Source organism: Diceros bicornis, chromosome 7 (genome assembly GCF_020826845.1).
Source record: "Diceros bicornis minor isolate mBicDic1 chromosome 7, mDicBic1.mat.cur, whole genome shotgun sequence".
In the NCBI taxonomy this organism is placed as follows: domain Eukaryota; kingdom Metazoa; phylum Chordata; class Mammalia; order Perissodactyla; family Rhinocerotidae; genus Diceros; species Diceros bicornis.
This window is the reverse complement of record NC_080746.1, coordinates 74,699,399-74,711,798: the sequence shown is the minus strand read 5'-3', so window position 1 is coordinate 74,711,798 and position 12,400 is coordinate 74,699,399. Positions and strand designations below refer to the sequence as shown.

The following is a 12,400-nucleotide window of genomic DNA, read 5'->3' as shown; positions in this document are numbered from 1 at the left end:
GCCTCATTTTATCCTGCTGTCTCCTACATTTGTCTGTGCCTGTCACACTGGCCTCATCTTTGAAACACACTATAATCTTGTCCATCTCGGGGTCCCACACCTCCCCTCTGTGCTACTCCTACTAAAATGTCTGCTTTATGTAGGAGGCAGCTGAAATGTCATTTCCGTAGGTAAGTCCTTCTCCAGGTCAGGCCAGGTCCCCCTGTTATCCTCTCTCACAGCATCTGCAACTTCTTAGTAACACTTACTACAATTGTAGTTACTTCTCAGTGGTCTTTCTCTTCTGCTTGGCTGTAAACTCTCTTGGCCTTGTTTAAGGCTGTCCCTTCAACTTCTAGTTCAATGCCTTTCACATAAACACTCAACAAATGATAAATTATTATTGAATGAATAAGTTAGAGAATGAATCAGTCAGTCGATGGGCGCTGGCCTTTTCACTGCTCCTATATTTCCCCACGTCGGTCTCTCTGTTCCAAAGGCTGATGCTGGGGACTTCAGATGTGAGCATTCCAGCTTCCTTCACTAGCTCTGTATCAAGACCTGAGTCATCAGAGCCAGGAGAGCAGTCATATCCTAGGGACGTTCTGTTTTTGAGGTAAACTCTTCCTTGTTCACATCCTCATTTCCTTTGGGCATAGCCTGCCTGTTCAGTCATGCAGAGTTGCCTGGTAGGATTGTGTCAATTGGAAAGAGCAGAGGGGAAGGGAGCATCTTCCAGGTGAGACTAGGGCAGGGGTGAGAAGACTTCACATCTTCTTGGCTCTGGCATCTTCCTCAGGCTCAGGGCACATTGGACTTTGTCACTTGGCCAGATGGAAAGGGAATGCCCTGTACGTCTTGCCTTCACAGTTAATACGTATAATATGCCCGAGCACAGGCAGAACGTAGTTGGGAACCTGTTCTTCAGAGCCAAGGGGAGCTGGGCACAGCACATGCTGGCAGTTTGATTAGTGACATGGTTATGTTTGTGATCATGTGCAACTCCTTCGTAATGATGACTCTGACTCCCAAGGCCCATTTTCAGACAGACATGCAAACTCTCCGTGTTTGGAGTGTGAGCCATGTTGATTTCCTGGACACGCTGGCTCCATGAACTCTTGTATGACAGGAACCTGCTCTCTCATACCCTTGAGGGCTCCCTACGCTTGTGGGTAGCCCTATGTCTGGTGGGGCAAGTGCCAGTCCCAGAATCCTCTGTGGCTGGGCAGAAAGTCTGGGAGAGGGTATCAGAGATGTTATAGGGTCATCCTCCAGGGGAGCTTTACCAAGAATGCCTGCTGATTCACAGTAAGACATGCACAAATCTCTTCTCATTCTGTTCCCCCCCCCCCAAAGCCCCAGTAGATAGTTGTATGTCATAGCTGCACATTCTTCTAGTTGCTGTATGTAGGACGTGGCCTCAACATGGCCGGAGAAGCAGTGTATTGGTGTGCGCCCGGGATCTGAACCCGGGCCGCCAGCAGCGGAGCGCGCACACTTAACCGCTAAGCCACTGAGCTGGCCCTCATTCTGTTATTGCCACATCTCCACCTTGCTAAAATAGGAGGAATCCTGCCTGGGACAGTGGATGACCCCTTATACGTGCAAGGAAGGAAATAGGGTTTACTTTGGTCACTGTAGCTATAGGCCAAGTTTGCCTGTATTCCCTTGGCACTGGCTAGACGGATTCAGGTATGTGAATGTCCGAAGCAGGCCCATATTTAATATGCATTTTGGACCTAGATGTTAGCAGGATGAGGAGAAATAAATGCTGACAATTTATCTGAGAGGTTGCATCTATGACCCTTAGTGATTCTAGAAGCATGTCATTTTCCAGCTTCTGATTGGTTCTCTCTTATTGTCTCTGACTGGTCCTTGTATGAGGTCTGCCTTTCATTCTGGATCCAAATTCTCAGACCGATGATGTGTACAATCACACTCATTTCTGGATGGGACCTGGGACCGTCGTACAGAGAAGCTTAGGCTCAGAGTCAGGCAGACATGGGTGTGAATCCTGGCTCCAACTCCTCCATTCATTCAACACATATTTATTGAGCACCTACTATGTGCCAGGCACTGTTCCTGGGGATATAGTAGTGAACAAAATAGACCTGGAACCTGCTCTCATGGAGCTAATATTCTAGAGAGAGGAGACAGATGATAAACTCAAGTGTGTAAAAATAAGTAATGCCAGGTAATGATAAGTGCCATAAAGAATCTGTTATCAGGTGTGGAAATCTGGGAGTTACCTAACATCTCAGACCTTCATCTGCCACATCTGTAAAACAGAGATTCTGTCCCTACCTCTCCAGGCTGTTGGGATTAAAATGAGATTAAAGTTGTGGAAGTACCGAGGAGACACATAGTAGGCACTCAGTAAATCTTCCTCTTTTTACACCGTCTTCCTATGTAGATTGGGTGAGGTTTTGCTTGCAAATTTAAAAGGCCCCTGCTTGTCAGAGCGCAAGGAGAAAAACTGGTGTTGCCTCTTGTTTGCAAACCATCCCAATTGCTTTTCAGTGGTCATTCCCAGTACCTCTTCACAGCCTCTTGGCAAAGATACATGTGAAAGCTCCTTGAGGCTTCCTAGCACATAGTAGGTGTGCAAGGATGTTCTGTCAGCTCTGTCAAACTTTGTACCGCTTTGGAGAGACAGAGCAGCAGCTTCTCTGATGGGCGCATATCACATTTCATGCCCAAGCAGGGAAACACAGTGAATATCTGCACCAAGCCACCTGCTGTTGCAGCTGATTTTTGACTCAATTCCAGTAATTGCGTGCTTCAGAAGAACCAAAACAGGGATTCCCGAGAGTCTGCTTCTACAAAATGAGGGTTTTTTAAAAGTCTCTTTCTCACATAGTGTTGACTGTGTGCCCCTCCTTACGCAGGAGTGAGAAAAGTAGGAAGGAGGTACAGCATACAGCTGCACGACTTCCACTGCAGGAAACAGACACAGCTGTCACTGGGCCTGACTGCACTCAGAAAGGGGAATACAGGTGTGGGAACAAGCTGGGTGCTGCTGGGCTCTTAGTCTGGAAGAGGGGAGAACCTGGCCAGAGCGTCTTCTTGTTTTTGCTCCTGGAAGTGGAATGTGTGCTGACCTCTCTGACCTGGGTTTCTGACTCATGCTTACAGGCCGTGCACACGGGGATGCGAGCGCTCATCTACAATAGCTCCACGGGGGGCTCTCCAGCCGAGCAGTCGGGCATGAGGACCTACTACTTCAGTGCCGACACCCAGGAGGACATGAACGCATGGGTCAGGGCCATGAACCAGGCTGCACAGGTGCTGTCTCGATCGTCACTGAAGAGGTCAGTCCTGATGGAGGGCCCCTGTCAGAGCGCCTCCTGCACTAGGATGGGGACCTAAATAAGAACACTTGGGTGCCCTGCACTTCACTGTCATTCACTCGTATTAAGCATTGCCCTCTTTTTGAGGTCTTTTTTAACAATGAATTCTTCTGGGAGGAGAATGCATGCACAGCTAACACATGGTTGCCTGTCTGAGCTGAAAGGTCCCTGGAAGTTATCCAGTCCACCCTCCACATCAAACAGAGAAACAGGAAGGCCTCGAGGGTGAAATGACAGTCTGGGATACACAGCCTTGGAACCTGGTGTGTGTTTCTCAGTTTTTCTTCTCTTATGTGTGGTGGAAGGGACAACCTTGGGGCACCAGACTGGGGAGGAGGGAGAGGACAGGCGAGAAAGATCTTGTAAACTGAACACATGGCACAGACTGCCCACTATGTTCCCAGGGGCTGACCTATCTTCCAGCTGCCGCTTCCCGCAAGTGGGCAAACCGGGGGTACAATCAGGGATCTTGAAATTCCTGAGTCTGTTGGCTATGGGCAATTCCGTGAGAGAAAGCAGAGGCAGAATATGAGTGGAGTCAGGGGCTTGGAGAGGGTGTGCCTTTAGCCAGTCTTCATCTGACATGGGCCCTATTCTTCACTATCTGGACACCCTTGCTCTGCTTAGAAGCCTCTTGGGCAATGGTCTTTTAGTGAGGCCTCAAAACAAAAGGATATTCTCCAGCCACCTAAAGGCAGGATTTTTCTGTGATTGCCATTGAATTTCACATGGTGTGTTTTAGCTTGTCAGCCTTTCCCTTCTCAGGGAATGTGTGTGTGATTTTTGGTATTAGTGGTACTTTGTAGCTGCATGCTGTCTTTCTTGAGGCGAGCAGACCTTCAGTATAGATAGTGACCTCCTTTAAGAGGCCAGATTGGGGGCTGGCCCTGCCCTCTATAACACCTCAGTCAAGCATTTGTCACGCTGGTTTTTTTTTTTCCCCTCTCCTTCTGTCTACTTTTCAGTATCCTAGGCTTCAGGCAGGGACTGTCTTTGTATCTTCTGCACAACATCTGACACATGGTAAGCTCTCAAATGTCTGTTAAGTGAGTGAGTAAGAGATTGAAGACAAGACAGGACCAAAAACTGTCCTGGCAGCTTCCACATGGGCCCTGAATCAATAACTCCTAACTACAGGTATTCAGTCAAGTTCGACTCTACCTCCTAGCATTGTCATCCAGCCTGAATTTTCCTATCGTGTCCATGATAATGACATGAAAGCCTGTGCCTTTAGCCTGTGGGCACTCTGTTCATTGTGACTGTCATTTCCTTCATCATCCCAGGAGAAGGAAACTGGGCAGGTTTGACACCGTCTTGCTTCTAGTGCACATGCTGGTCCCTAATACTCACCATTCCTAGTCTTTGTTTTTCCTTCTTTAAAAAATGTGTGTTTATTTAATTATACAATAAAGACATTCTTATTATAAAAAATGCAAAAAGTAAAGACAAAGGTGTCCTTAATCACCTTCCCAGGGTAATCTCTGTTATCTGTTATCAGGCTAATGGGGATCCTTTTAAACTATTTCCTATTCATTTATATACATATATGCACTTTATGGAAATATAGAGGTTTCTTTTGTGCTTTTTTTTTTTTTTTTTTTGGTGAGGAAGATTAGCCCTGAGCTAACATCTGTTGGCAATCCTACTCTTTTTGCTGAGGAAGATAGGCCCTGGGCTAACATCTGTGCCCATCCTCCTCTACTTTATATGTGGAACGCCTGCCACAGCATGGCTTGATAAGCAGTGCACAGGACCACACCCAGGATCCGAAACCACGAACCCTGGGCCGCCGAAGCAGAGTGCACAAACCCAACCACTACACCGCTGGGCTGGCCCCTCTTTTGTGCTTTTTTAAAGTGTGAATAATAACATCTTGAAAAGCACTCTATGTCAGTGTATATGGATTGACTATCTTTGACTCTATGGTATTTCATAGAGTAGATGTACCATTATGTATTTAAGCATGTGACAAACCTTGCGTAGATTTTTATTTTCTAATCTTTTACTGTTATAAATAGTCCTGTAATTGAAAATCCTTCTACAAGCCTCTGCATATATGAGTCTTTCAGATTGCTGGGTCAAAATACAATGCATTTTTAATTTTAATCAGTACCACCAAATTGCACTTTAAAGAAAGCTGTATATTCCACCAGTGAGAGTGCTCATTTCCCCACATCTTTGCCAACAGTTGATGCTATCAATCCTTTTAATTTCTGCTGAGCTGCTGCATAGATAAATAGCGTCTGGTTGTTTTAATGTGTATTTCCACAATGGTGGGGATCTTTTGTATTTACTGGCCACTTGTATTTCCTCTTCAGGGAATTGCCTGTCTCCATCCTCCACTCAGTTTTTCTACTGAGCTGTTTGCCTTTCCTCAGTGCTTCCTTTCCTCCGTGTTCTGCAATTTGCCCAGTTAAGAATGCAGCTCAGCCTCTTGCAGAGGTTGGTGGTAGGCTCTCCAGTCTTGTGGTTGATGGAATCTGTTTTTCTCCTCTTTTGAAAATCAGAATGCTGTTTGCCAGTCTCTAGTATCCTGGCCTTTTTCCTGTTTTCTCTGATTTCTTAGAGATCATTCAGGAGGTTTCTTGAGCCCATCTCCAAGTTCCTGTACGGCCCTAGAGTGCTGACAGCTGGGCCTAGAGCTTAGCTGCAGGAGGCTGAGCCTTTCTCATCTTCTTCCCCATCTTGGACTTGGTGTCTCTTAACCAAGGTTGTTCTCCTTTTCATGGTGAAGCATTCTTCTTGATGAAGATATGGAACTAAATCCAGAAGCTGAAGAATTGAGCTTTATTTATGCTGTGTCATCTTCTCCAAGCAGAGATACCTGTGTCTCATAGCTTTTTAAAGCCCTCCCCTCCTTTATTTTAATATTAGAAAAATAGAAAGTTTGTTTTTGTTTTGCTTTGCTTTAAATAAACAAACCTCAGCTCCTTCAGGACTTGACCCTTCTTGCCATCATTCGTGAGGCCCATTCCGCTGAGGATTTGTGCTTGATTTTGTGTCCCAGCTTCCAGCTCTTGTGCATGTCGTTTATAACTTGAGCTCTGAGAGCTCCCTGTGCTGTTACACTGGTTTCTTTAGACCAGCAATGGCAAATGGGTTCATTCTTGTGTCCCAACTTTGCTCAATTCATCGTGGCTGACTGGGGCACTGGGTCAGAGATAACTTGAGAAGGAGATTGGGCTTAACAGGAAAAAGTGGTATGATTGATAAGTGATGTCTGCCTTGAACCATTCAGCATTAATTTGCTGAGATTTGGATATTTTTTACTTTTTCCTACCTGAAGATTTTGTAATTAACCATCATATTTTGGTCTTGGAAGGGCTCCAACCTTTGTCTATTGGGCTGCTGTCTCTTGTTGGGTCTCAGGACATTGTATTGTCCCTAAATTTTTTCTGAACTTTAAAAATTTCTTATTATTATGCTCTTAATAAACTTGTTAAATCCCATAATCATGTTTGCCCAAGGTTCCTTCCTTTAAAGAAAAAACAAATTGTTCTACCTTCTGACTCAGAATAAAGGCAGAATAGCATTTCCTCTCAACTTTCTGAGAGATGAAATTGTCAGCCAAGCAAATCCAGACTTATTAAATGTTCTGTTTTTCCAGAATAAGATGTTCAGACATTTGGTTAGTTGGAATTACTTGTCAGGCAGGGCTGAATCTTGCCTCTCCTCCAGTTTGGTGATCTGCATTGGAAAACCTCCATCTCTGTTAAGTGGGTGGCCCCAATAGTAGCGCTTCGTTCTCTCCCCTCCGTGATTCTCACCCGGAAGCTTCTATTCTTATTCATACAGGCAGATGCTTTCTTTATGAATGTGGCGTATTAGGACTCCAGACTGCACGTAACAGAAAATGCAGACAAAGTTACCTTAAAAACGGGGGAATTTATTGGTTCATGTCACTGAAAAGTTCAGGATAGATCTAGCTTTAGAAACTGCCGGGTTCAAGGCTCAGACAGTATGATTACAAGACATTCTCTCAGGCTCTGGGCTCTGCCCACCTCTGGGTTGGATTCGTTCTTGAACTCCATGTGGAGGTCCTTGGCAGATCTAGGATTTGGTGGCAAGATAGCTGCAGTAGCCCTGGACTCATGTCATCCAGGTTAAAGTCCAGGAGGAAAGAGCCAGAGTCTTGTCCAGAAGCTCTGAGATCCATGCTGTTTAGAGAGGCGTTGATCACGTTTATACCCCAAACCATGTGGCTAGAGAATGCACATGCTGATTGGCACAGGCCTGGGATACATGCTTCACTTCTGAGAAGACCACGGGGACTGAGAGTGAGCTGGGGTGGATGTCCAAGTGAATGTTAGGGCTATGGGCAGAAGAAGGAGAAAGAGCTTGTTGGGATGGGATAAAGGAAGTGCAAACAACCAATGTCCAGGCAGCTGATTCACACCTCACTTCCTGCCATATCAGTTTCTTATACCTTAGGTATCTCTTTCCAGAGCTTAGTCTCTGAAGCCAGATAGACCTGGGTTCAAATCCCAGCTCTAGCTGTGTCACTTATGCAAATTAGGTGTGCTTTAGGTATGCTTTTTTTGTGTGTGTGAGGAAGATCAGCCCTGAGCTAACATCTGCCAATCCTCCTCTTTTTTTTTTTTGCTGAGGAAGACTGGCCCTGGGCTAATCTCCGTGCCCACCTTCCTACACTTTATATGGGATGCCGCCACAGCATGGCTTGCCAAGCAGTGCGTCAGTGTGCGCCCGGGATCTGAACCGGCGAACCCCAGGCCGCCACAGTGGAGCATGCGCACTTAACTGCTTGTGCCACTGGGCCGGCCCATAGATACCCTTTTTAAACCTCGATTTTTCTTAGTTCGTAGGGTTGTTACAAGTATTAAATAAATTGAATATAGGGGCCAGCCCAGTGGCATAGTGGTTAAGTTCGCGTGCTCTGCTTCGGTGGCCTGGGGTTCGCAGATTTGAATGCTGGGTGCGGACCTACACACCGCTCATCAAGCCATGCTGTGGTGACATCCCATATACAAAATAGAGAAAGATTGGCATGGGTGTTAGCTCAGGGACCATCTTCCTCAAGCAAAAAGAGGAAGATTGGCAACAGATTTTAGCTCAGGGCCGATCTTCCTCACCCCCCAAAAAATAAAAAATAAAAGTATTTATAAAAAAAATAAATTGAATATATAAAGTGCTTTCTTAGCATGATGCCTAAGACATAGTAGATATTCGATATCAGATATGGTAGCTTCCATGGGGTTTGATTTAACAGTATCATTGGCTCTTTTTTCTTTACACTCTTCCAGTTTCATCTTTAATCCTCTGGATCACATTGATGATGAGTCTCCTGTGAGCAAATTACACCCTCTCCCTTGCCAGGATGTGCCCATCCCCTAGCAGTGTGAGTTGTGGTTCAACAACCCAGGCTCCCTGCAGCACCGTCCCTCAGCATGCTCTTCACGCCCTCCTCCTCCAGCCTCTTCCTCCGTCATTGCTCTGACCCAGGAGCAGAGCGGAGTGCCCTCGCTGCACCTCCTCCCTTTGTCCTCTTGTTTCCTATACAGGCCTCAGGGTCCCTAGATAGACATTCATTCAGGTGTTCCTGAGACCCCACACACTGTGAGGGGCACCAAGCACTGCTGCCAGAGGCTGCTCTACCTCCTCCTGATCTCAGTTTCTTCCCCCCCGTTTCCATGTTCTTCCACTTGCCAAGACTTGACACTCCGGTTTTTGATTCCCTACAGCCTCCTTGAAATCTGTCTTCCGAACTCCTCCCGTTGGACTGCTTTTTCTCTCTTGTCAGAGGGTGCCTTGTCCTCTAACAAGCTAAAGCACTAAGCAAGGAGGTCAGTTTGCTTTTATAACTCACACAACTGACAAGCGACTCAGATGGGAGGGCCTATTGGAAGACAGCTTGTCTTTTCTCTCAGTTTCCAAACCTCTCTGGTCTCTGGTGTCTCCATAGTCCTGTCTTAGGACTGAAGGAACTTATACTTTAGTAACCTTCAGAGTAAAATCCAGTTTCCTTAGCAGGGCTTTTGAACACTGCATGGGTCTGGTCCCTACAGACTTTTGCTATTTCCCATTCTCTATGCCCCAACCATACTGAACTTCTTGAATTGGGTGCATTTGTTTATGCATTCATCCATTTAGTCTTTTATTCTACAAATATTTGTTGAGGGTATATTGTACATCAGACACTGTTAAAGATTCTGAGAAATACTGCGTTATTGAAAGAAAGAGGCAAAGTTCCATGCATTCATGGGTGGGGGTGGGGGAGACAGACTGTAAACAGACAAACAAATCAACAACGATTTTCTGTCATGGTTTATGCATGAAGGCAGTAAAATAGGGTGATGTGATAGGGACGAGGGGCGGGGGAGTAGCCATTTTTGTTTGGGTGGTCAGGCAAGGCCTCTATGGGGACGATGTGGAGGTGAGGCCTGATTGATACAAGAAAGTCACATATGCAAAACTTTGAGGAAGAGTGTTCTAGGCAGAAAGAACGGCTCTCACCCTGAGGCAAGAATGAGCTTGGTTGGAAAGCTAGGGAGTGTGGCTGAATCAAGGAGAGTAGGGAGAGAATAGGCTGTGATGAGACCTGGGAGGTAGATAGAGGTCATCTCATGAGGCACCAGGATCCCCTGGGCCTTGCTCCCCTCGGCCCCCACCCTTATTAGCACACCTTCAGCGTATCCTTCAGGTCTGAGCCTAGATGTAATTTCCTCCTTCCTTGGCCCTCAGAGTGTTGGATGCCCCTCCTTGTAGCACACTGTCATTCCTTATGCATTGAACTTTCACGTTAAACGTATGTTGGCTGCTTTCTCATTGTGACCTCTGCTAGACTGTAAGCTCCTTGAACATAAGAACAGTGCCTGGCACGTGGGAATCGTTCAGTCAATGGAAGAGTGCATGGATGTTTGGCTGGCTGGACAGGTGGGTAGATGGATGGATGGATTAACAAAATAGCTATAAAACCTCTGCCTGTCAGATGTTCAGATAAGGACTAGGGATGCCCAAGAGCCATGTGAGCATTGTGGTGGGATTGGCGTGGGGGAATCAGCCTGTTCAGAAATGGCCTGTACATTTCTGGCTATCCGCACCCTCTTCAGAGAACTAAATATTTGGCCTTCCAAACCCTGACCAGTTTGGGTAAAGTGTTGCAGGAACACCTGAGGTTGGACAAGCCCCTTGGACCCTCAGCAGACGTAATTTATAGGCATGTTTTCAGCCAGGTGCAGAGCTTTGGAGTCAGATCAGTTGGGGTTCAAGTCCTGTTTATGTCACTGGTCACGTGATCCAAGGCAAGTTGGTTAACCTCTCTGAGCTTCACCCTCATTACCTGTAATGAAAGAATAATAGTATCTCTAGCTTTGTGGGTTTGTGGGATGATAAGAAAAGGTAACATATTTAACGTGCTTAGCTCAGGGTTTTGCATTTGGTGAGTGCTCGGTCAGTGAGGGCTGTTGCTGCCATCGTCCCTAGCCTTCAGTAGAGGTAATTTATTGTAAGTAATCTGCTACTCAGGTGAGTGCCCTCAGCCAATCTGGGCCTGACAGTACTGACCTTACAGGATGGTTGGAGGGATTAGAGATGGTCTATGTCAAGTTCCTGGCACACAGTAGGACCCAGCCTATGGTAATAATAACTAAGCATTGTCCACACAAAGTGAATGACCCAGAGCTGTGACTGCCATAGGGAGATGGAAAGTGAGTGAGCTTGGCGTGTGCTGGAACTGCAGACTGCCTCAGGTTGAACTGTGGCAGTTGAGCATGACTTGCTCAGGTAGGAGGGAGAGGGAAGGATTCTCCAGGCAGGAGTGAACAGTGAGGACGCCTGGCAGCCACTGAATGTCTTTCCTTTCTTCTTTGGTTTGTCCTTAAATGCTTAAAACTTCATAGGGGAGTCTGCCAATAGCCATTCCACTGAGGCAAGAGGCACCTCAGCTTGGCAGGCTGCTGTTTGATTTATTCTTCAGCCTTGCTCTTCTCTGGAGGAGGACAGCCTGGAGACTTGGAGAGTGTGTCTTCAGGGCTGTCAGGCCCTCTATTGTTCCTTTAGAGCAGAGCATGAAAGGTAGCAGATCGCTTTCCGTATCCCAGAGGAAGTGTCCTATTTAACTCTGGGGAACAGAAGAAACCCACTGCTGTCTCCGTTGCTCTCCATCCATTTTCTTCCTCAGATGCTAGGAACTAATTCAAGCAGGCACGCCTGCCTTAGGGCTCCCTAGGTACTTAGGGTCTCTTCCTCTTCAGCCTTTTGTACAAATCTATGGACTATGTCCAGGGTGGGTTCTGGTTTTTGCGCCCACTGTCCTCCTGAGCCCACGCTCAGTGCTCAGGACTCAGCATCTGTCAGCACAGGCTGAGCTGGTTTCCCAGGGCAGGATTTCTGCCACCTGCCCAGCTCAGACCAAACTCTCCAGGAATATCTGTGGCCTGGCCCTTGTTCTTGGCTGCTGGTTTGGGCATTTAGGTCTGATGAGTAGGAAGGGATTCTCCAGTGGGACTGCCGCAGAAAGGCAGTATCCACCAACAGGACCAAGATCCAGCCAAGCCCCTACAAGCTGTCATTCCTCTTCCTACCCGAGGCGTTGAATGACATTTAATGTGTGTGGTGTGTGTGTGTGTGTTTAGCATTAAGATAGAGGGAAATATTATTCCTTTTTTCCTAGTGAGATAAAAGGTTTGGAGGCAGAATAAATTAATCGTCTGTGCACAGTTGCTTGGTATGATCTGTTAACTTCCAAGTTCTTGTGAAGAAAAGGAGTAAGAGAGAAGGATCCCTGCTCTGAGATGTGTGCTTTTCCCACTTGCAGGGGAAACGGAGAATTTGCTCTAAGCAGATACATAGCATTGCTGTGAGGTGCTGAAAACGGAGGGCCCAACCCTGCTAATAGTAAGTTTAGCCCCTTGTGTCAGTTAGGGATTGCGCTTGGTTGCTGTAATAGAACAACCCAATTTGGGACGGCATAATCAGTTGGGTTTTGGTTTTCTCACATAACAGGGATCCAGAGGTCAGGCTGGTATAGTAGCTCCATGAGGCCATCAGGGACCCATGCTCTTTCTCACTTTCTACCCAGGTTTTAGCAGGTGGCTTTCATCCTCATTTTTGTC

General features: G+C 46.5%; 1 protein-coding gene across 14 annotated transcripts in view; it reads left to right on the top strand.

The window, feature by feature from the left end:
- The window catches only part of PLEKHA7 (pleckstrin homology domain containing A7), a 214,422-nt gene that overhangs the window by 148,719 nt on the left and 53,303 nt on the right, over positions 1–12,400 (top strand). For all 14 annotated transcript variants that reach the window (XM_058546053.1, XM_058546054.1, XM_058546057.1 and 11 more), the window contains one exon: positions 3,115–3,290. In XM_058546053.1, the coding sequence (XP_058402036.1) occupies positions 3,115–3,290 (176 nt within the window). The remainder of the gene's footprint in view (positions 1–3,114; positions 3,291–12,400) is intronic.